Consider the following 25,607-nt stretch of genomic DNA (forward strand, 5'->3'; position numbering starts at 1 on the left):
GAACACTTAACATATAAGATGCATGTTGGCTCCTTTTAAGCTTGTTTGGTCATTTCATCTGTAGTTGTAGTCTATCCTGCTGCAGCCTCTCATTTTTCCATCTGTAGGTTTGGAGAATCTTCTGGCCCTCACAGAGGACAGTATGATGATACTTTCCAACATGATGATGTTGCTTGACTTTAGGCAGGAGGTTGAGAGCTGGATACAGTTACTACAAGAGTTAGGTAAGAAAGAGTAGAAACACTACAGGCATTGCATAGTAACAACATCCAGTCTTCTCTAGTCTGAATAAAGTCTTCTTCAGGGAAGTACACAGAGATTCCAACTGACTGTATAGGTGTTTTTTTCAGTTACAGAAATAGTATAGTTATGAGAGTTCAATTGCTATTTTATCTTTACACCAATTGTATGAAATGGCAGTGTTTCCATGGCCTTTGACTGTGGCCTCTTTTTTTTTGGACTACTATTGACAACTTTGAAGTAGGGAATCTACTGTAAGATGGTGTGACAAGGTAAAGCTATTCTGTGCTGCAGAATGTTCCAGAATCAGCTGGCAATTCGGAAGCTGGCTTTTAATTGGTGTGCTGCTGATTGTGGGGTATTTCTCACCCAATAAAAGGGGACATGTAGGATCCATAGAGGTGTGTAGGAACCCTAGTGTACCACCTAGTACTGTTTTTATACTTTATAATTTAATATATATTCTGCAGACTCTTTCAGACTCAGATTTTATTTATTGTTATGGAATTCACACAAAGAGGCTTGCTTCCTCTTGCTTCTTATAAGGTGTTGTAAAGGTGCTTGTTCATAACAGTGGTTATAACAGTGGTTATGAACCTTGCCCAGTGACTAATTGTAATAATGAACAATAGACATCTCACATTTAATTAACCAGATAATACTGTACACAAGCAATTATGTAATCACTGTCAAACAAGAATTGGGATATTTGTATTTTTAATGTGCCTTGGTTTTTGTAATGCAGATGTATTGATGTGGTTGTTTAAGCTGGTTTGAATAACTGGGTTTCTGTTCTTTTGATCTGCATGCAGAGCAGCTACTGGGTCTATGGGAGAGATACCAGCAGAAATGGGTTTTATTAAGCAAAATGTTTTATGAAACTGAAGTCAGCATTCAGAAGCCAGAGCTAGTGAGTACAATTTGTTGAATGGATATATTTACATTCTGTTTTCAATAAACGTATAAACTCAGCCAAAATAGAAACGTCATGGACTGCACCAGATTTGCCAGTTCTTGCTGTGAGATGTTATCCCACTCTTCCACCAAGGCACTTGTAAGTTCCCGGACATTTCTGGGGGGAATGGCCCTAGCCCTCACTGATCCAACAGGTCCCAGACGTGCTCAATGGGATTGAGATCTGGGCTTTTCGCTGGCTATGGCAGAACACTGACATTCCTGTCTTGCAGGAAATCACGTCCAGCAAAGGTGGGTTTGTGCCCATAGGCGCAGATTGTTGCCAGTGATGTCTGGTAAGGACCTGCCTTACAACAGGCCTACAGGCCCTCAGTCCAGCCTCTCTCAGCCTATTGCGGACAGTCTGAGCACTGATGGAGGGATTGTGCGTTCCTGGTATAACTCGGGCAGTTGTTGTTGCCATCCTGTACCTGTCCCGCAGGTGTGTTATTTGGATGTACCGATCCTGTGCAGGTGTTGATACACATGGTCTGCCACCACAAGGATGATCAGCTGTCCTTCCTGTCTCCCTGTAGCGCTGTCTTAGGCGCCTCACAGTATGCACATTGCAAAGACATTTACAATCTGCAGTCCTCATGCCTCCTTGCAGCATGCCTAAGGCACGTTCACGAAGATGAGCAGGGACCCTGGGCATTTTTTATAACTGTGACCATAATTGCCTACCATCTGTAAGCTGTTAGTGTCTTAACGACCGTTCCACAGGTGCATGTTCATTAATTGTTTATGGTTCATTGAACAAGGATGGAAAACATTGTTTAAACCCTTTACAATAAAGATCTGTAAAGTTATTTGAATTTTTACAAAATTATCTTTAAAATACAGTGTCATGAGAAAGGGACGTTTCTTTTTTTGCTGAGTATATATATATATATATATATATATATATATATATATATATATATATATATATATGAGCAGCTACCTATAGCAGCTGTCTCTAGCATTTGTCATATATGTGAACCCTCCTAGACATTGTGTACTGTTATTGTCTGAAAATACTGTGTGTGTTGTTGACCATAGAATGACTAACTATAGAATATAAAATGACTGATTTAATGCAATTGTTTAATTTGCTGTATAGGTAATAGCCATATATTTTACAATTGGTAGCTTTTAAGTCTGCTGTAAAACTCCCTTTCATTTGAATAATTCATATTTATTATCATTTACATCTAGCTTTGCAGATTCAAACCCATTGATGAAACTTACCGGGAGATGATCCAGGCTATTTCGAGTAGCCCCAGAGTTCTGAACATAGTAAGACTGAGACAGTGCACTAATGCACAGGGATGGTTTCAGGGGCAGAATTTGCATGCCATCTTCATAGAAGGCTTGGCCACAATGGACACAATTTCTGACCAACTTCTTTATCTCCTGCATTCGCCCAGAAGTGAATTTCCGCGGCTGAATTTCCTAAGTGATGGAGAGGTGATAAACCTTTTATCCCTTCACCCTAGCCCCTCTGCTCTTCTGCCCCTGGTCCGGAAGTGCTTTCCAAGTGTTCAAGAGTTGGACCTGGAGACTCATGATCAGCAGCACCACACCATGGCTAGTCTGGACTTATTTGATGTGCAGCTGTGTGTGACAGGGGTATGTGGGAGTCTGGATGAGAAGTTGCCCTTTTCCTCCCCTCTGGCATCTAACCATGACCCTCTAGCATGGTTATGTGATTTGGAAGACCGCCTGCACGAGGCTGTGTTCCACCTCATGTGGGAATGTGCAACCACCAGGATGGCCCCAGAGCCAGAGAAGGAGTCAGAAATTGGGAGCCAAAATAAACTATCAAGAGATTCAGAACAGTTCACGGAGCTTCTGTGGGCAGTGGCTTCGCAGTTTCCCTTGCAGTGCATTCTAGTGGCAGAGGAGGTACTCTGGTGCAAGGAAATCCGGGAGTTCTTCTTGAACCAGGCTCTTAATAAGAGGATCAGACTCAAGGTCCATTACACTTCCAAACTGCAAGACCTAATCCAGATCATCCAGAAATATTCTGCAGGCTTTGGTAAAAATCCAGACTCACTGCGGATCATTTCAGCCTTCAGGGCTTTGGTTTTAGTTGTTCAAAAGCACTGTGACATCATGTCAAGGTTTTTGGAAGATAAAAATGACATGGAGTCATCCTTTGAGTGGCAGAAACTGCTGAAGTACTGTTTCAACGCAGACCCCAAAACAGTGCAACAGGTCTCAGATCCAACAGTTTCCACTTTTAAAGCACACTTGTGTTACATTGATGTCCTAGGTTCCCACATACCTTATGGTTATGAGTATGTGGGACCTGATGACTGGATGATTGTGAACACCCCCTCCTCTGATAGAGCGGTTTTAGGATTACTTCTCTCATTAACAAGCAGTAGGTGTGGCTTGCTGATTGGCCCCAGTATGTCAGGGAAGAGCAAAACTGTTGTGCACCTTGGCAAAGCCCTTGGTCAGCAAGTGATTATGTTACACTGCGCCCAAGCGATGAGCCCCAGTATTATTCTCCAGATGCTTAGTGGCGCCCTACAAACTGGAGCTTGGCTTGTACTTGACTCTGTCAATATGATGACCCAAGAAACACTCTCCTTATTGGGGCAGCACATCTCTGACATCCAGAATTCCCTTACCGCATTGCAAAAAAAAACGCAACACCAGGGAGAATACCAGCACTGTCCTAGTGAAGGACTATTCTCATGTAATTCACTGTTGCAGAGGGATTGTTTAACCTCTCCTTCATCTTATATCAGGGAGAATGGTCACAATACACCTGGAAGAGGTAGTGTGACTTCAGTTCAGATCTCTCAGGCTAGGCCTTATGAACCTCAGTCTCTTGGGCTAATATCATTTGCCGGAATAACTATTCCAGCTAAATGTAACTATAGTTGTATACTCATTGTGAGTGGATCTGCTTCAGAAATGCCAGAGAATCTCCGTGTTGCAAGCAGGCCAATATCCCTTATTCAACCAGACTACAAAATCATTGCTGAGGTTTTATTGGCTTCCCTTGGGTTCTCTGAGGCAGAATCATTGGCCAAACGCCTGGTCTCACTCTTCACTCTGGCCCAGAACTCACTTTGTCTTCCCCAGTCTGTAACAAACTGTACTAACTGGCTTGTGACTCTTAAAAAAATCATAACTGCAGCTGGGATCCACTTTTTTAAACATAATCTAAAGGGGATTAAAAAGACAAAAACATATATCAATGAAATCACAGAACAAACCCCCCAAACTGAGAAGATAATGAAATCTGAAGAACAGAAGGGAGGCCCCAAAATGTTGTGGTCTTCAAGCATCAGTAGATCCTCCAAATCCACTGCACTTCTTCAGGCACTGGCTGAAGAACAAGCTGTTCTTAAGGCCATTTCAGAGGTATTGTGTTCATCTACTTTCGAAAACAGGAAGGCTTTTCACTTTCATGGTCTTCTCAAGGAAACTTTTTCGGCATCTCTGCTGGAGGGGATGGAAAATGAAGAGATAGCAGCCCTGTCTTCGGCAGTAACCCAAGAGCTTCAGGAGACAGGTTTGCAGTCAGACCCACGGACCATTAATAATGTTCTCACCCTCTACCAAGCACTAAAACTGTCCAGAGCAGTCATCCTGGTGGGACAAGCTGGAAGTGGAAAGACAGCCTCCTATAGAGCACTGGCAGGAGCCTTAAGAAAACTGGCAACCAGAGTGGAGGAGACTGACTACAATGAAGGTGCAAATATTACAGCAGAATCTTCTGCAGCTGTTAGGTCTACATGGACTTCAGTCAATACAGTGGTGGTATTTCCCAACAGCCTTTCAGGAGAGGAGTTTTGGGGAACTTGTAACCACCACAAGCAGCAAGGATCCTGGAGGGATGGGGCATTTACAAAGATAGTGCGGGACTCTGAGAGACACAATTCCTCTTCAAAAGATTTGAATCAAAATGGCCAAACCCCTAAACAGAAATGGGTGGTGCTGGATGGAGAGCCCCTGTCAGAGGGATGGCTGGATTCTCTCTGCACTTTATTTGACCCTGAAGATCCATTTATTTGCCTCCCCAATGGTGAGAAAGTTAGGCCTTCTCAAGAGGAGCTGCGGTTGGTTTTGGAAGTTACTGAGCTGGACAGTGCCTCCCCGTCAGCAGTAACACGGTGCGGACTGGTGTATCACTCTGAGAAAGATGTGTGGAAGGCCATATGGAAGACAGAACTGGAGGCTCTGTACCAGGAGCAAAATCTAAATCAAGCCACTTTTAGACTGTGGAGCAGGCTGGCAGAGGACCTGTTCTCAAGTACATTAACCTTCTTGAGACACAAGGGACTCTCTCCAGTGCTGCTTGAGCTCAGCTTCCCCAGAGGTGACAAGACAGTGGCACATGGAGTACAGGAAGTGATGTCATTCATCAGGATCCTGCATGCATTCCTGCAGCAGTGTCCCACTGGGAAAGGCAAGACACTTGGAACTGGGCTCAGACATCGTGACAAAAGAGGTATTAATAATTAATAAAGATACAGACAGCTGAGGATATTAAAAGGAATTATAGGTTACATATACTAATAAACAAATGTATGAAACATGATAATTTATGATTGATTTGAATTACTGTCATTTCTGTCATAAAATACTGAGATAATATACTGGATATATTTATTCAGCTTATTATTATAAATCTGTAATGCCTTTTGACAAGCACATAAATGTATGTAGATTTTCAAAAGTAGCAAAGTCTGTTATTGGGAGAAATGTTTAGTTTTGTCTGCGTTGGTTATTTTTCATTTAGTTTATTAAAGTCAACTTAACCATTGTGTCAGCTTTTTTTAATGTAACATTCCAAAAATAATACCCCAGCCTATCCACGTAGAAAACAAAACAATACAAGACAGGACATTTAGGAACAATATTAAGTCAACCAAACGAACAGTGACCTTATCCCTGTACTGAGCCTGGGCTACAACATCCAAACATTTGAGAAGACTGAACAATGAGAATAACACCCTCAAACCCCCATGTCTACAGTTCCTTATTCACATTGAATTGAGCTGAATTCACATTGTGATTAATATTAAGTGAATGTAGACTAATGGGAATAATTTTTATTTTAAGTCACAAGCCCTTCCCAAGTTTCCAGAATAGATGACTCCAGCAGTCTATCTTTGCAACACCAGCTTCAGGCCAAACACATCTTCACAGTGTCATATATCTGGGGATTTGGAGGACACCTGCATCCCAAGTAAGATTAAGACTCTTATTTAATTAGTTCTTACATGTTCTAAGGAAATTACTTGTATCTAGAACCTCCTTAAACATTTTATTTAGGAGCATAAACATTGGTATTGTGAGGTCCACACATCCCTCTTCACCAGTTCGTCTCCAGAGATCTCCTGAATTCTTCATGTTCCATCTTTCCCCATCTTTTATTGGCACAGCCCTTCCAACAACTGCCTTCCCTTGATCCTTATATATATATCCCTTTGCTCCACTAACTATTGCAAAGTCTTGTTTTGCCTGTAGCAACATCACTGAACATTATCTCCTGTACTGATTCATTGTGTTCCTGACCATAGCTAGTCCCTTTGATTAATGACCTTTGGATTTCCTGATTGCCTGTGCCATTGACAAATTGACAAAAATGGCAGCACAGGAGTTGTGTTGCAAATGGAATCTTTATTCAGGCCGGCCCGGAAAAATAACAGAGCAAACGTGAGGCAGACTCGTGTTCAAACTACTTTCTTACAGTTCTCATCCGGGTTTTGCATTTTATACAGTTGTAAACAAAAGGTGAATAATGTCCAATCAGCAGAGGGCAGTGTCCCTGATGTGCATGTGGATTGGCTCAGCTCTCACTCCTCTACTTCCTATTCCTCTTTTGGAGTGTAGGGTTACCAAGCACCAGGGGTGATGTCACCGTTTCCTCCGCAAAGCATTCTGGGATTTGCCAAATGCTGAGGGGGAGAGAGTGGTTCAAAGTGTTTTGCACGTGGAACCAGACAAAGAGAAAAGTGTGTGTGCAGCTGGAGAGAAACAGACAGACCAAACTATACAACAACATTTTACATATTCCATTCAAATAAATAAATAAATATAAATAAATAAATAAATAAATAAATAAATAAATATGTGTGAAAGGCAAGGCCGGGGTCAGGGCGCATCTTTCAGTGGAGACTACAAAACCTCTCCTCCAAGACTCCAAAGCCTAGAAGCCAGCAGGGCTCCTGATGGCCATAGCACTGCCCACCACTTCTTCTCTAAAAGGAAGCAGGAAACAGACCAGTGTATGCATTCTTGGCTGGGGGTAGCAAGGTGCACAGGAGCGCGAGAGCAGGAGAAAGAAGGGTGAAGCTGACTGATTCACTGGCTTGAGACCCTTTTTCTGTACCTGGACCATTCTCCCACTTGAGCCCCAGACTGTCTGACAACCTCCTGCTGGTAACGAACTTTGATGACGAACCTGCCTTACTCGTTATAGTTCTGTCTGCCCAGTTCTGCCGACCCAGGCATTTTCTATTATAATTAGTGTTTTGTTTGTAGTTAGGGACCATTTATGTTTAGTTAGTGCTCCAACAGAGCTAGGTTTTGTTTTGTTAGTTTCAACACTGTGCCTGCCATTGTGGGAAGCAATAAACCAACAGCAATCCTGTTTTGTACCCTATGCCTGCCTCCCTACTGTATGTTTCAAGACCAGACCCCACATACAAACAGGCCCTTTTTTCTCCTGCTCTCTGCTCTCTGCTCTCCACCTTGCTACCCCAGCCAAGAATGCACACACTGGTCTGTTTCCTGTTTCCTTTTATATATGCTGGCTTCTGGGCTTTGGAGTCTTGGAGAGATTTTGTAGTCTCCTCCACTGAAAGATCCGCCCTGACCCCGGCCTTGCCTCTCACACTGCCACAAGACATATTCAATACATTTGAATATTTATGCAGAGCTGAATCTAATTTGAATCTAATTTGTGCGGAAGGCTGTATGTGTGCATTCATCCCTTACACGGACACCACCTTATGCTCTGAGGCAGAGTGATATTGTACTCAGTGCTGTCATTCCATTGATGACCCACGATGTGCTATGGCATCCCACTGGTATTGATGGTGAAGTGCCTGCTAGGGGAATATATATTTTTTGTTAGTATAATGTTAAAGGCAGTCGATGCCCTCCTCATGCAGACTTCTCGACTTGAGGGGGACAGACTGGGAGGCAGAGACAGTGGAGGTAGACAGGGAAGTGAGGGACTTTGTTGCACGAATTATTACACATTTCAGGCATATCAGCAAAAGATAGATTATTATTAAAAATTGTCAAAATCCCTTGAAACAACACATATCCCCAATGTCCCATTATCACTTTTAACCACCCTAACACCCCCCAACCCTCAGCAGTGTGAGGAGGAGAAGAAGGAATCTCATGATGGTTTAAATCTGGGGTCTTCAGGTCTGCGACGGTAGCTTTCCTGTGGGAGACAGAAGATTTTTTATTTTCAGAATCATTTTTTAGTTTTTCAAAAATTTTGACTTGAGACCAGTGCTTCCATCTGGATCCCCCCTCCTGTCCATTGATACAAACAGACGAGCCCTGTTGTGAGGAGGACTGTGTGTGAGCCAGACCATTTGGGTCTGAAGCCTGGTCTTGCAGGAATTATTTTGACCATTACTTTGGAGCTCAGGTGGTTCGAGATTGTGCATGTTTTGGAGCTCCTGTGTGTGGGAGCGCATGGACTGTAGCCATGTACAGAGATGCTGTACATATTCTTTCAGATAATCTTTAAACAGAGCACTAGAGTCAGTGGGTCCCCAGAGATCAGACAAGAGATGCATTGCCCTGCCTGTCATGAGCAGGGAGAGCCACATTCCAGCCCTTACCTGTTATGAGCAGAGCCTTTGCTAAGCTTTCTTTTATAGTGCGATTTTGTTCTTTCCACCAGGCCAGAGCTCTGACGATGGTAGGGGATGTGAAACCTCTGTTTCACACCAAGGAGCTGACAGGCCTGTTTCATAATTTTACCCGTGAAATGTGTGCCCTGGTCGGAGTCCGTCTGTTGGGGGAAACCCCAGCGTGGAATCACCTCGGCTGCGAGAATGCGGGCAGCAGTGGTTGCAGAGCATTCCCTGGTGGGAAAAGCCTCAACCCATTTAGTAAAGTGATTGACAATTACCAAACAGTAAGATTTTCCATTACAGTTGGTCAATGGTCATGTGAAAACAATTTGGATGTGTTCCCAGGGTCCCTGGGGTCTGGGCTGGTGATGTTTTCGAGATTTTAATTGGTTTACCTGGGTTTACCTGGGCGCAGGTGGGACATTGTTGGCACCATTTTGCCACATCACAGCCCATGCCAGGCAATCACCAGTGCATACGCATGTGTTTTAATATGGGTTTGTGCCCAGTGTGAGCTGTGCCATGATATTGTTCAAGCAGCGTGAGGCGGATGCACTGTGGGGCGAGAACAGCAGTGCGAGACAGGTCAACCCCCTCCTGTCTGTAATTGACAGACATCTGCGAGGGAAAAGATTATGGGGACTACCGTGGAGACAGAGGACGGTGGTGGCAGAGCAGCAGCAGCTTTTGTAGCCTGATCTGCAGCCTGATTGCCTGCCCAAATGGGGTCCTTTGGATTCGGTGTTTGGTGTTCCTTTACTTTGATTATAGCTGCCTTTAGTGCCAGAGAAGCGGCTTGGGCGAGATCTTTAACAAATTGAAAGTTTTTAATTGATTTGCCTGCTGTGGTAATGAATCCCTGTCGCTCCCATGTTGCCATATAATCATGCACAACCTCAAAGGCATAGCGACTGTCTGTATAAATGTTAAGGTACTGCCTTCTGCTATGTTTAGTGCTTCTGTGAGAGCGACTAATTCAGCGACTTGAGCTGACAGAGAACCAGGCAGAGAGGCTGCGTTCTTTCCAGAGGACGGAGTCCAGAGGGCCTGGGCTGCCTTTGATGAGCTCTTGGATTGGTGCTGTGGATTGCGTGAAATGTGGAATAAATGTAATTCAGAAGGCTCATAACCTTTCTGACCGCCCTGACATTATGCAGGCACGGCATGTTCCTGTTTGCCTTGTGAGATTTTGTGTCTTAAACAGCGGACTTGTGTCCGTCCTATCTGAGCTTTCTTAGGGCTAGCTTTGAATCCTAAATCCCTTAATGCTTGTAAAACAGCCGTTAGCGTGCCTAAATGTCTGAGGAGGTCATCAATGGAGAGATCCACCAGGGGGAGAGCTTCAGCCATTGCCTGGTGAAATAACATGGGGCTGTCGTGAAAACCCTGTGGGAGTCGAGTCCATGTGTATTGCTTGGCGCCTATTGTAAAAGCGAATTTGTTCTGGGAGTCTGTGTCAAGAGGCAGGCTCCAAAATCCTTTGTTAATATCAAGGACAGTAAAAATTGAGTGTTTAGGGTTTAAATCGTTGAGGATTGTGCTTGGATTAGCAACTACAGTGAGGGAAAAAAGTATTTGATCCCCTGCTGATTTTGCCCACTGTAGAACCGTCTCGGAAATAAGTGGAGAAGTCGCGGAGATAAAGCAAACAGAACTTTAATCAAGCCGGCTCGGAAGCGCCACGTCAGGAATAAATCCTTCACTGAGACTTAATGTTTACAAACATGAGTACAGCTTTATAGGAAAAATGACGTAACATCTTATGGCCGTTCATCCAATCAGAAGATACAGGTCCGGGTCCGTTTTACGATCTGTCCTCCCGTGAAGAGGTGATGGATCCAAAGCAGATGTCCGTCTTTGATGTGCACTAGGAAGATGCGATCCCACGGTCGTCATTTACCTAGTGTCAATCGCTCATTAACAGAAACAATTTCTGCCTATCTTGAGAAACGATTAAGTCATAAACAAATTCTCAGCAGACATCTGTAGGCTATTTCAGCACTGTGTAATCTTTCATTACTGACAGGAGTTTCTAACAAACCAACCTTGTTGACCCTTTACTTGTCCTGCTAAATCTAATCTGCTCAGTCTGTATACAAACTACTTCTAATGCTAGTATTAATATAAAACATTATATAATTATCACAAAACACTTTCTTCAACATCCTATACAGAGTCTTCACCCACTGACAAAGAAATGATCAGTCTATAATTTTTATAATAATGGTAGGTGTATTTTAACAGTGAGAGACAGAATAACAACAAAAAAAAATCCAGAAAAATGCATTTCAAAAAAGTTATAAATTGATTTGCATGTTAATGAGGGAAATAAGTATTTGACCCCTTCGACTTAGTACTTGGTGGCAAAACCCTTGTTGGCAATCACAGAGGTCAGACGTTTCTTGTAGTTGGCCACCAGGTTTGCACACATTTTGTCCCACTCCTCTTTGCAGATCCTCTCCAAGTCATTAAGGTTTTGAGGCTGACGTTTGGCAACTCGAACCTTCAGCTCCCTCCACATATTTTCGATGGGATTAAGGTCTGGAGACTGGCTAGGCCACTCCAGGACCTTAATGTGCTTCTTCTTGAGCCACTCCTTTGTTGCTTTGTCTGTGTGTTTTGGGTCATTGTCATGCTGGAATACCCATCCACGACCCATTTTCAATGCCCTGGCTGAGGGAAGGAGGTTCTCACCCAAGATTTGATGGTACATGGCCCCGTCCATCGTCCCTTTGATGCGGTGCAGTTGTCCTGTCCCCTTAGCAGAAAAACACCCCCAAAGCATAATGTTTTCACCTCCATGTTTGACGGTGGGGATGGTGTTCTTGGGGTCATTCCTCCTCCTCCAAACACGGCGAGTTGAGTTGATGCCAAAGAGCTCGATTTTGGTCTCATCTGACCACAACACTTTCACCCAGTTCTCCTCTGAATCATTCAGATGTTCATTGTCAAACTTCATACGGGCCTGTACATGTGCTTTCTTGACCAGGGGGACCTTGCAGGTGCTGCAGGATTTCAGTCCTTCACGGCGTAGTGTGTTACCAATTGTTTCCTTGGTGACTATGGTCACAGCTGCCTTGAGATCATTAACAAGATCCTCCCGTGTAGTTCTGGTCTGATTCCTCACCGTTCTCATGATCATTGAAACTCCATGAGGTGAGATCTTGCATGGAGCCCCAGACCGAGGGAGAGTAACAGTTATTTTGTGTTTCTTCCATTTGCGAATAATCGCACCAACTGTTGTGACCTTCTCACCAAACTGCTTGGCGATGGTCTTGTAGCCCATTCCACCCTTGTGTAGGTCTACAATCTTGTCCCTGACATCCTTGGACAGCTCTTTGGTCTTGGCCATGGTGGAGAGTTTGGAATCTGATTGATTGATTGCTTCTGTGGACAGGTGTCTTTTATACAGGTAACGAGCTGAGATTAGGAGCACTCCCTTTAAGAGAGAGCTCGTTACCTGTATAAAAGACACCTGGGAGCCAGAAATCTTGCTGATTGATAGGGGATCAAATATTTATTTCCCTCATTAACATGCAAATCAATTTATAACTGTTTTGAAATGCGTTTTTCTGGATTTTTTTGTTGTTATTCTGTCTCTCACTGTTAAAATACACCTACCATTAAAATTATAGACTGATCATTTCTTTGTCAGTGGGCAAACATACAAAATCAGCAGGGGATCAAATACTTTTTTCCCTCACTGTATAGGGTGTAGGCGTGGAGTTACTTTATTTAAATGTGTGTAATCTATGGTCAGTCTCCAAGAGCTGTCGGGTTTGGCGACAGGCCATATGGGAGAATTAGTAGTTGATTGCTTTGATCTTGTAGTTCATCAATTATTTGACTAACCGCAGTGAGTGCTTCTGGTTTAATTGGATATTGTCTGTGTGCTTTGTGTTCAGGGCCACGCACTGATATTGGCTGTGTCCTGGCTAGGCCGCAGTCTTGTGGCCCAGACTTCAGGGACAGTGGCGTAGACGTGGCCCAAGAGGGTGTCTGGCCGTTCATGTTTGCTGCTGGGTTCCGAAAGCCCAATGCTGGCACAGTGGGCTAGATGGCTAGAAAAAGCCTTTTGATTACTATGAGCATTAGTCCAAATTACTTTATTATTACCAGAATCCACTATTGCTCCTGCTTCATGGAGAATATCTATGCCAAGAATAGTACCTTCTGGGTTAGGGCAAACCCAGAAGGTTACTGGGATTAAAGGCCCTTCAATTTCTAATAATTGGGGTGTGCTGAGTTTTGCAGTTAAAGTAGCTCCACCTACACCTGAAATTTTGAGTTTCTTATGAGTGGTGGGTTGTGGTAGGTCGGTTAACGATACTGAAGCACCCATGTCCACTAATATGTCACACCTGTCGAGCTGAAATGTGAAGTCTGGGGTAACCGCCTGTGCTGACCGAGGGGGCCACTGCTACCTATTTTTTATTTAATTTGGCTGTCAGATCTCGTATGATCTGAAGGAGGTTTTCAGTATCGCCACTAGGGGCACCATCCTGCGGAGCCGTGTGGCGGCTGCAAAATGAGCATTTTAATCTGGTGTCATTTGTATATTTATTTCTGGATCTGCATTCTTTAGATGTATGGCCCAGTCGGCCGCAATTGAAGCATTTCCCGGTTGCGGGGATGGCAGCTGCAGTGGCGACTGGTTTCTTTCTCTGATTCTGTTTATTATCTACTTCGGTAGCCCACTGGATTATTCTTTGATAGGTGTTGCCTACTGGTACCCCCATGCTGAGGATCTCTTGGTGGCGGCCACCCAGGCCTTCCTTAAGTAGTTTTAGAAATATAGCGTGTTCTCTATCCACCTTGTCGAGGCCTGAATGCTCACAGAACGCGGTGTATTTTCGCTCTCCATATTTGGCTGTTTCACCGGGTTTCTGGGTGATGTTGACTACAAGTCCCCAGTTCCCCTGTCTGGCACCGAGCCCGGCTTTTACTGCCCGCATGAAACCACTTTGGACATCTCGATCGGAGCCATCTTAACGGTCTCCGTTTCTCTACATAAATTAAATCGGGGTAACGTTTTCCTTCCCCTGGATTGTAAGGCTGAGGTGATGTGGCATCCACACCCACCATAATGTTCGAATATTCCCAGGCTTTCCTGTTTAAATCTAAATCACACTTTCTACCTACATTTCTCATATTATTTATTTCATTTTCTTTCTCTTTCTGTTTATCTTTCTCTTCTATTAACTCGGTCACAATCCTTCTATGTTTCATGTGTGTTGACCTTCTACTTTAATACATTTTTTTAATACATTAAATTCCTTGGAAATGTTCTATATCTTACCCCTAATTCGTGCTTTTGAAGAACCTTATTCTGGATTTGATTTTAATGTTCCTTCATCTTCATGATGTAGTTTTTGTTAGGAATTGTATTAACCAACTGTGGGACCTCCCAGATATAGGTGTATTTAGCCTGAAATCATGTGAAACACTTTGCACAGAGCTTGAATCCATTCAAATAATTACGTGACTTCTGAAGATGCATTAAATTATTTTTGTTTTGTATTTGTAATTCATTTAGAACAATTTGCAGATTATATTTTTCACTGACATTATGGACATTTTCTGTGTTGATTAGTGGCAAAAACTCCTGATTAAATCCATTCTGAGTTTATGTTGTAACACATTGAAATGTAGAAAAGTCCAAGGGGAGTAGATACTTTTGAGAGGCACTGTATCAGCTCATTGCAAAACTCTGTTATAACTTGATGGTGGTAATTTAACAGAGTTGAAACAAGGTTGATAATGAGTTTCTGTGTGCAAGACTAATTTTTCAAATGCCTAGACCACAGTTTCCAGTTGCTACTAAAACTGAACGAATTCATTTTTTTCTTCTGTGAGAATGCAATAATTAATGGATTTTGTGAAATCTGCCAAGAGCTAATGATTATTTTCATTCTTCATAAACTGATGAGTTTTCAGGGTGAATTTCACTCTTTAGTATGTAGTATTTACTTGTATTATTAAGCCTCAAATGTTATGTGGTGGTGTCTACCAATGTACCATTATGCATTATGTTTATTTATTTTTCTTTGTGGCAGTGTCAAATCTATCAATTATTAAAATCTCAGGAGGGAATTGCAGGAGGGAAACTTAAATTATCTTGTTTGCTTTATAGTCTGTGGAAAATCTTTGTAAATGAAAGGTATTATTTCTGAAGACACTAAGATCCTGTCCTAATTACTTTTGCGATTGCAGATACTGGTTGCAGTTTAATGCCTTTGCCAGGGAAGCACTACTTGAAAGCAGTTACAGAATTGAACTGCCACCAGAAGGGACTGTATATGATTACATCTTTAGTGAAGGCACACTTCAGGAGATGAACGCTGGCCTTTTGAAGGGCAGGATAAGGACTCCACCGCTGTCCTGCTCCACCCTCCCACAGGTTAGTAATTTAACCACAGTCTAACCAATGTGTTAATATTATTATTATGCCATTTTTATTATTATTAGGTGTTATCTATTAGCGGGTGGATCAATGCTGATGTGTTCGGTAATATGTGAATAACAGATCAATGTAAATCTTTATTCAGCGTCCACTATGTATAGCCATGCAGATATACATACTGTGATGCACCGGCTACAAAACTGTTCATATAGTGGTTACATTTATCATTGGAAGAAACTAGTAACTGCAACTGTTTACAACTGTGTAATTTTCTATTGCATATCGAAGTGTTGATGTAATCCGAGTCCTGGACACGGTGATATAAACGCCTATTGCAATTTTTATTATCATTGCTTGAAACTGAACAGTGATGTGTACATCACTACACAATACACAACTTTAATATCAGTCGATGCCATCTACTGTAAGAGTCAATAAGTACAACCCACCTGCTAATAGAAAACTACAAACCAGTACATCATTGCAGTTACATTTATAATTAGAAGAAAGTGGCATCTTACTAAAAATGAAGCCACAACTGTGTATAGTTCTGTAGTTTTCTATTAGCGGGTGGGTCAAAGTTTTGATTTAATCTGACCCTTAATCCTGCCCTTAGTTATTCTAACTAGTGTGACAATGTAATTAAATTGTTGACATCTAAGTGTAGCAGCAGCTTGCGATCTGAGACGGTAAAGTGATGCAGTAAAGTGGTGAAGATAATTGTATAACACCAGAGATTAAGAATCCAGAATATCACTAGCAATTCAGTCTGCTGTTACCACATTCTCATGCTGTATACACAGTCCTTGTCTTAGATAAGAAGGCAAAAACAGTCAAGGAATTTGTTGCACTATGAGAATTTGACATCTATATTGTATTTGCAGTATGATAAATACACCTATCTGCTGGATTTGCTGCTGGACTCCTGGCAGCCAGTCCTTTTAGTAGGAGAAACTGGGGCTGGGAAAACTACCCTGACCCAGACCCTGCTCAGGCAAGATCGACCACACCTGCGCATTCCCGCAAGCCCCTGCCTTAGTGCAGCTGACCTGCGCAGTGTGTTGGAAAGAATAGGCAGCCACAAGCCCAAGGTCTCAGCACCAAGTTCTTCTCCCTTTGGGGTGAAACAGCCATGTGTTCTGCTCTTCATAGATGATCTCCATGACACTTTGTGTGGTGAGTTACATCAAAACAAAATCAGATCAGACTGGGGTTTAACAAAGTGTAACTTCAAACACATTACAGAAGAAAGTGACAAACCTTCATTAGTAATAATTTGTAATATTTATTGATGTAGCTATTGGTTGTATATTTGATTGGTAATCCTATTGTAAAGTCTATTATGTAATTTAATAAAACATCCACATCCACCTTATAATTACATTATATAGATGACTTCCATTTTTAACTAATTCCATGAGAGTTAATTTGTTTGTTGGTATTCAAGCTTTGTCACATAGTTCTTGTTGAGAAAAAAGCCCTGTAGTATTGTCACCTGAACAAACCTTCCAAAGTTCAGAACTAGACGGCGTTCTACAATGCCACAATTATGAAATTGAGAAATACCCTTTTTAAAATCCATCAAACACAAACCTGTAGCACACTTTTTTTTTTTTAACAAATTCTGATATCTAAAAATGTTCTCCTACTATTCAGCAACAGACTGCCACCATTGATAGTTTTGAGCTTAATTTGAGTTTTTAATGTGAACTGTTTAAACATAATTTACATGGGAAATAAAACAGCCAGGTTATATAAGATTAAACCAGAGAGTAGCCTATATTTCATCCTCCTGAAATCAAATAGCAAATAACTATATTTTATTAAATAAAACTTTTTTTTATTTTTATACTGTTTTTTGACTTCCAGATGTGGGTTCAAGGACTTCAACTGTGGCAGAAACCCTGCGGCAGTGTGTGTCCAAGGGAGGTGTCCTCACTTCTAATGGCTACCACTTCAAGCTTTTCAATTCATCAGCCATCAGTTACTTAGCTACCTGTGTCCCACCTAGGGGATCAGGCAGGATCTGTGTCTCCCCTCGTCTATACCGTCTCTTTACTGTGTTGGCTTTGCCCAACCTAACCAAAGAGCACCTGGTGGCTATGCACTCTCCTAAGGTGCTGCACTGGCTTAAGGAGTTTCCCATCCACACTGTGCCACAGTACACAGAATTAGCCAACTGCATTGTTGGTGCCACTGTTGATGTGTATGCTGCCATTAAGAAGCATTTTCCAGTTCATCCAGAAAATCCTTACCTTCAGTTCTCTTTGCATGACCTCCAGAAGGTTTTCCAGGGCATGTTTTTGTGCATCCCTCACAACACTCCACAACAGAATCTTCATTGTAGCAGCTGCCCTGAGACTGATTCCACCATCAGTTCTGTCTCCATTGTTTCGACAAAGGACTTTTCAGCTGCTCTTATGAATATCGCCCATCTCTGGATGCACGAATGTTTCCATACTTTTGGAGATCGCCTATCAACAGATGAGGACAGAAGGAAACTGGTGTCTTTGTTGGCCCAGGTATCCCGTAAGCGCTTCTGCAGCAAGGAACCTGACCCTCAGGTTAATAAAGGAGAACAGGAATCTAGCCATGCACCTTCTGAGACCTTGGAAAACACAGAGAACCCAAAAAGCAGTCAGCCTATTCTGCCAGACAAAAAAGGTCAAGCTGAAGAAGATGTTTTATGTACTTCGGAGCTCTGCCAAGTCCAATCTGAAGACTCTGATGAGTTCTCACTGAATATCAGCAGTGCATATCAGGGGGGATTGTCTGAAAGAGAAAGCATATTTTCTCATCTAGAACTCCAGAACATCACCTGGGAGATCAGCAGTGAAGTGGAGCTAAAAGAGCCTCCCTTAGTTCCCTCTGAGAAGAGCAATGAGGGAGATAGGGATGATGACTCTAAAGAAAAGCCTTTGCAGCTGGATAAATCTCCAGCAGGACCTAACAGTGTTGCAGTTCTACCTGCAACATCTCTCTTTCCTGAAAATGTGCCACCCCCTTTGCTTTTGCAACCTTCTCCCCCTAATCAGGGCAAGCCCTCTGGAAAAGCAGATGGGAACCTAGGAAGAAGATCAAAGTGGGGAGTCTATTTCAAGTCAAACATTGCGAATCCAGTGCCAGAGCAGAAGCTTACAAGTTATTTTATCCCCCCCTATTTGCTTCAGGGTATTGAAGCAACATTAAGGGATATCATCTTCTGCTCAGATTTCTGTGCACACCTGCAGTCTCCTGCTCAGCAGTACAACATGAAACGCAACACTCTGTACCAGGTGAAGGACATGGAGCTTCTTGTACAGCAGCTCTCTACTTTCCTACTGAAGCAAAACAGAGAGGAAATTATTTACCCAAAATGTTTTTCTGGGCCTGTATCTGATCTTGTGGTGTTCAGAGAGGGAGTCAGACAGCTGGCGCACATTCTGAGAGTACTGCTTTTACCTGGTGGTCATGCTGCCCTGTTAGGAATGAGCAAGGGCACTGGACGCAAGACCTTAGTTCGACTAGCGGTTCACCTCACTGGCAACCAGCTGTTTGAGGTAATATCCTGCAATGAGCTACAAGTCAGAGAGATGTTGAAGGAGGCCAGTAATCATGCAGGAATCCTTGGTAGAAGCACTGTTATCCTGGTACATGAGGGGGTGAGCCAGCAAGCCCTCGATGAGCTTCTGGTTGTGATGTCTGAAGGAACCTTCCCGGGTCTCTACTCCCAGAGTGAACTGAGTGATGTGACTCAGAAAATCACCTCCCTGACCAAGAATGCAAGGAACAAACTAAGAGAAGAACAGGTCCTAGAAAGGTAAGGGTTCAGTTTCAATAGACCTGTATCTTTCTCTTCACAGAATTCTACTTTTAGGTTTTTTTCCTAAATGAATGCCACAAATGCCAAGATGGTGGACTCCCCGAGTGTTGCATTCGATAACAGCATGGACCCAGCAGCTCTCATATACCAGCTCTGCCACAGGGAGCTTTAACTGTTAGTTCCCAGAGGGCAGTGCACAATGACTGAATGCTGCTGGTGTTGTGGTAGTTGTAGTCTGCTGGGTACTTCCAGACTCCAAAAACTTTTTATAGCTGTTGGTTGAGTTGATTGACAATTTGGAGATGAATGGCCTCCTCTCGTTTGTAAACTGTCTTATGTTCTTATGACATCAAATGAGCACGATGGGTCGAATGGCCTCCTCTCGTTTGTAAACTTTCTTAAGTTCTTCTTCTTATGTCCTTCTTAAATAACTAGGGACATGATCATGTTAAACAATCGATTTCTAAATAAAACTGACACGCATTAAATAATTAATTAGAACATTATTGTCTGCCAACAGCCAATCAGCTTCCAGAGCTGGAATGTTGAAATGTCAATTCAACAAATAGAACAAATTGAAATAAATCAATACGCGCATATACCAGGTTTTCCGCGATTGTTCCACAGTTTTAACTTCAATAGGATACAAAAGTCACTCTGCCTCAAAACCACCCAGTCAAACTGCTGGCTAAGGATATATTTTAGCCAAATAAAAATAATAATTTTCTGTACGTGTATGTAATTTATATTAATTCAAATTACATTTGGAACTATTTTTCTCAGCGGAAGGTTACTAGACGAAACATCTATTTATCAAGGTATATAAATATAGGTGTATTAAAGTGTATTAAATTAAAAAATGAACACATAAATCATCTTGATGCGGGAAATAATGTTTGATAGATGATCTTGACTTTTATTAGTGCCTTCAGCTCAGAACCCATAACTCCCATCGCAAAAAACAAACTTTAACAAATGTTAGAGCCCGCATTGCCGGGCTGTATTGCTTAATTACAATATTTTCCTTATGTTGTGTTTCTGTGTGTAGGTATTACACACAAGTTCAGAAGAACCTACATGTTTTCCTCCTGCTGTCTTTGAGCCCAAAGCACAAAGATCACTCTGAAAATCAGAACAAAGTTCAAACCTCAGTGCAGGCCCTGGGCAGGCTGCTGAAGCTGTGCAGCTGTGTGGAGGTATACGAGCCCTGGACAACACAGTCTCTGATCGAGGTCGCTGCCAGATGTCTACAGGATATCAATCTTGCCCCTGAACTGAAGGGAAAAGGTCAGTGTTTACTAGCCATACTCTGGATGAGGGCTGATATAGATTATTCACCCATGTCTCTTTGAAATCAATAAATGCATCCTAAGTAGCATTCTGGTTTGGCAATAGTGCTGGGTTGACCAGTCTTCAGTTTCTGACTTTCCCCAGATCAAAACAAGACTGAACTTGTACTTATACTTGTACTTGTACTTGAAGAGCAATCTAATTGTACAGTCTTTACAACTGGATAATTTATATAGAATGTTGTGCACAAAATGTAAGTTTAGACTTCCAAATGCCAGATTTTTTTTAATTTCAATTTATTGTAGTGAAGTTTTACAGGTCATCTTCTCACCCTTTAATTGTGTACTTTATGCTTATAAAATAAATATATATTACAAAAACACAGACTTTGGTGTTTAGAAAGAATAATCTCCAGTACCTCACAATTGTATCTGACCTAGCTTGTAGCTTTTTTAATATCCACTTAAGGAAATACTTTATTCACACTAAAGTACTGGTACCAAAAATTATAATTTGATATAAATAGTTGATCAGTTGGTTGGTTTCCCTCCTTTCTTCTGAGAGTGCTCATTATTAATGCAGCTGTTCTTTAGTTTAAAATATTAATCACCTCTTATAAGTTTGATTATGTACCCTCCCTAGAAACTATATTTCTATAATGTTTTCTTTTTTTGCAGCAATACACTCTAGGTCAGTAGTTCTCAAACCTGTCATGGAGTACCCCCTGCCCTGCTGGTTTTGTTCCAATCGAAGTCTTAATTGCTTAATTTAACTGTATATTGCTTTGTTAGTTCAGTTAAGGATTCAATTAAACAATTAAGACCTCGTTTGGAACAAAAACCAGCAGGGCAGGGGGTACTCCAGGACCGGTTTGAAAACCACTGCTCTAGGTAATATTGAAGCCTGTGTTTTGTCCAGTTGTCTCAGGTGGATACCCAAGTTTGCTGGCTGATATTGGCAGGGCAATGGCTAATATTCACCAGTCAGTGCTGAGGTATGCAGCTAAGCTGATGCCCAAGCTGAACCTCTTCAGCCCTCAGACGTTCCTGGAGTTCAGTGAACACTTCTGCTCCATCCACAGACTCCTCTACAAGGAAGCAAGAGTTAGGGCAAAACGGTGAGCAAGAAGCTGTGAACACTGTCTCACTGCAGTTCCTCTCCAACACCAGGCTGTGGAATGAGGGACAACTGGACTACTTTTTATTCTTTAGCTGGCACCTTTGTCAAGTCAAGTCACATTCAACAAAGAACTGTAAAAACATTCTTGAGTGATAACAATGTTACATATTTTGACATAATATTTTATATTTATTTTACACATTATTTATGTGTTGTTATTACATGGCAAAAGTTGCATTGTTTTCAATTGAACCTGTAGGCTAATTTCCATTGAGAGTTAATTGGCAAAATGACGAGAACTACAGTAAATCTTCATACACACATTTGAATTAATAATTAATTAACCCCATATAATATATTATCATATACCATACATACACATTAAAATCATTGTGCGAGACTTCAATGCAAGAATTGGAAAACAACAACATGATGAGTCCTTAGTGGGTAAATATGGATATGGAGGCAGGATTGAAAGAGATAATAGATTAGTGGAATTTGCAGAAATTACAAATCATTTTATCCTCTCTTCAATAAAAAATGAATTGAAAATGGACCTGAAGAAGTACTAATGGAGAAAAAGTTAAATAGATTACATCTTAATGAACTGTAAACATATAATAGAAGACTGCACAGTCCTAAACAGATTCAATACTGGAAGTGACCATTCAAAGTAGAAAGAAGAAAACTAACAAAGAAACCAAACAAGCCAATCATGAACCTCAGAAATCAGAGGACAAATTTGAATTGAAGAGCCGATTTAGTGAACTTTATGACCAACAAGAAGACATAGATGCATCACAATTATGTGATAATATATTGAGTGACACCATGGAATTTGGAGGAACTATCACATCACAAAAAGATAAAAAATTCTCTCAAGAAATTAGAACTTATGAAGAATAAATATAAATAAAATTCAGTCAAGACCCCAAATCAAATGGGGGTTAACGTGTATTGAACTGTTCAAAACTATAAGGAAACGTATTACTGAAGATGTAAGAAATTTAACAGCAACCTAATTAAAGAAACCATCAAAAATAATGGGAACATCAAAATTGCAAACAATACCTTGACATAGGAAAGAATCAAATAATTGCCCTGAAAAATTATAATGGCAGAACAATCAAAAACAGAGATGCAATTATCAGAAGAGCGGAAGAATTCTACAAAAACATACGTAGTAGTGATGACAGCAGTAAAGAAGAAGAGGTCTCAATGAACACAAGTGATATACCAGAAGTGATTCCAGAAGAGGGTAGCACAGTGGTGTGATGGTTGGCACTGCTGCCTTACAGATCCGGGGTCTGGGTTTGAGTCTCGGCTTGGGGGCCTGTCTGTGTGGGGTTTGTGTTTTCTCCCCGTGTCTGTGTGGGTTTTTTCCAGGCACTGCGGTTTCCTCCCACCGTCCAAAGAAATGTGGTTTAGGTTGTTTGGTTACTCTAAATTGCCGTGTATTCCTGGCGTGAAGGTGTATTCCTGCCTTGTGCCCTATGCCTGCCAGGAATGGCTCTGGCTTCCCTGTGACCCTCACTAGAATAAGTGGTTTTGAAGATGGATGGATTCCAGAAAAAGTAGGCAAATGTCTTATGAAGATGAGAAATGTAAAAGCACCAGGAGATTATGGAATCACAGTGGAGATTCTAACAGAAACTAGAGGAGAAATTGAGAAGATTCTGACAAAACTTTTCACAAAGTATCTCCGAAATGAACAAATACCAGATAAATGGAACAATTAAACTCTCATTCTCCTTCACAAGAAAGGAGACAAAGAGCTGAATAACTATAGGCCCATTAGTCTACTTCCCATCCTATACAAAGTATTTACAAAGATATTAACACATCGCCTTCAAGACACATTGGCCCAACCAAGAGAACAAGCACAATTCAGAAGTGAATATAATACAATGGATCACATACAAGTTGTACGAGAAGTATTGGAAAGATGCAAAGAATATGATCCTCCTTTGGGACTGGGTTTTGTTGACTATGAGAAAGCATTTGATTCAATATATACAAACTCAGTCATCAGAGCTCTAAAAAATCTAAATATATATATAAATATATATTTAAATATATCTACAGGAATACTATATATATCAACAGCCTGACTCCACCAAGACACTGACCAGATCAAGTTTTGTAAAGGAGTACACAATTTCACCAAACCTCTTCACAGCAACTCTTGAAGAAGACTTTGGACTGGGAAGAAAATGAATCAAATGAATCAAAGCTTATTTTAACAACTTACACTTTGTCAAAGATATTCTACCCACTTGCCTCAAGAGAAAAGTATTTGGTCAATGTATACTACCAGTGCTCACTTATGGCTATGAAACCTGGTCACTTATTTCCCTCATTAACATGAAAAACAATTTATAACTTTTTTGAAATGCGTTTTTCTGGATTTTTTTTGTTGTTATTCTGTCTCTCACTGTTAAAATACACCTACCATTAAAATTATAGACTGATCATTTCCTTGTCAGTGGGCAAACGTACAAAATCAGCAGGGGATCAAATACTTTTTTCCCTCACTGTATACAGTCGGAAGGGAAGGAGGGCTGTGAGGGTCAGTCACCGCACAGTCAGGGTGGACAAGCACAAGAATACATGGGGGATAGAGAATTGTCTGTATGACAAGTCCACATACAATAGTCCCTCACAACTATTTACAGGTGGCGCTGACCACAGTCCACCCAAAGTAGCAGGGTGCCAATGAGCCCATGCACTCCACTGCTGCTGGCCTCCAGCCCTTACTACTGGATCACACCGGCAGAGGGCGTTACAGTAAATACACACATATATGTATATATATAGATATACAGTAAACAATATAAAGGTCTTACATCCTAGATTGTAAAAGCTGATAAGTGCAGACAAGATTTAAAGTCACAGTCAAGGGCCAAGGGAAAAGGAACATAGGCCAAATCAAAATAAACTATAGGAGTGCTAGTAATGCAAAGGCAAGAAGTATGACAAAATGTTGTATAAGTGCAATCTTACAGGAGAATAAATTACTAAATTACAAGTCTGAAAAGATGCATCTTCAGTAAACGCCGGAAGGAGGTTTGAATATTGAGCAGGTTTAGTTAAAAATGAAACCAACCTTTTGAATAGATTCATAAGAATTTATATCAACAATGATCATTACACCACACAGGAAAAAAGCAAATTCAGTATTACGTTCTGAAAACATTGGCCTTTTTCATGTCATTTGGTTAGAGTTGCATTATGAATGTCTTTGTTTATTCCTGCCAGAGTGACAACTGTTCTTGGGGGACTGAAAGACATCACTGATACAGCAAAGCAGTACAGCCAGGAAGTGCTTTGCCTGAGGAGTGACCTCACTGCAGCACAACAGGTAATGACAACACTTAGGTTTGCAAGTAGTTCTGGACCTTTTAGGTGTGGATAAATGAATAGAAAACCTTATATAAGCTTTCAAATATTATGATACAGCCTGGCTAATAAAATTATATTTAAACTGGTCATTTATCCTACGACAAGGCAGGTATACACCTAGTTCCCTGATACTTGATAAATATTTGTTTACTTATTCAGTATACCTAAATATACAGGCTAAATACAGAGTGAGAATGCAGCTACAAAATATTTGTTACTTTATATATATATATATATATATACACACATATATATATATATATATATATATATATATATATATATATATATATATACATATATATATATACATATATATACATATATATATACATACATATATATACATATATATATACATACATATATACATACATACATATATATATATATATATATATACATATGCAAAATGGTGATTAACTGATGTTGGTGATGTAATGTGCGTGACGAAAAGATGCCATTCCCTTATAACTGTGTCTATTTCTTTGAGAAAAAACTTTTTTACCTACATTAATGCAATTACTCATTCTAAAAAAGTAATATAAAGAAAGCAATGTAGCAA

At 41.1% G+C, this 25,607-nt stretch overlaps 1 protein-coding gene across 1 annotated transcript in view; it reads left to right on the top strand.

The window, feature by feature from the left end:
• Nucleotides 1-25,607, top strand: part of dnhd1 (dynein heavy chain domain 1) — a 109,247-nt gene that overhangs the window by 39,649 nt on the left and 43,991 nt on the right. The window contains exons 17-25 of the mRNA XM_066700193.1: nucleotides 108-224; nucleotides 1,053-1,163; nucleotides 1,637-1,845; nucleotides 2,392-5,647; nucleotides 12,932-13,074; nucleotides 16,314-16,605; nucleotides 17,299-19,228; nucleotides 20,280-20,518; nucleotides 21,199-21,211. Of these exons, the coding sequence (XP_066556290.1) occupies nucleotides 108-224; nucleotides 1,053-1,163; nucleotides 1,637-1,845; nucleotides 2,392-5,647; nucleotides 12,932-13,074; nucleotides 16,314-16,605; nucleotides 17,299-19,228; nucleotides 20,280-20,518; nucleotides 21,199-21,211 (6,310 nt within the window). The remainder of the gene's footprint in view (nucleotides 1-107; nucleotides 225-1,052; nucleotides 1,164-1,636; nucleotides 1,846-2,391; nucleotides 5,648-12,931; nucleotides 13,075-16,313; nucleotides 16,606-17,298; nucleotides 19,229-20,279; nucleotides 20,519-21,198; nucleotides 21,212-25,607) is intronic.

The sequence above is a fragment of the Amia ocellicauda genome, chromosome 3 (assembly GCF_036373705.1).
Source record: "Amia ocellicauda isolate fAmiCal2 chromosome 3, fAmiCal2.hap1, whole genome shotgun sequence".
NCBI lineage: Eukaryota > Metazoa > Chordata > Actinopteri > Amiiformes > Amiidae > Amia > Amia ocellicauda.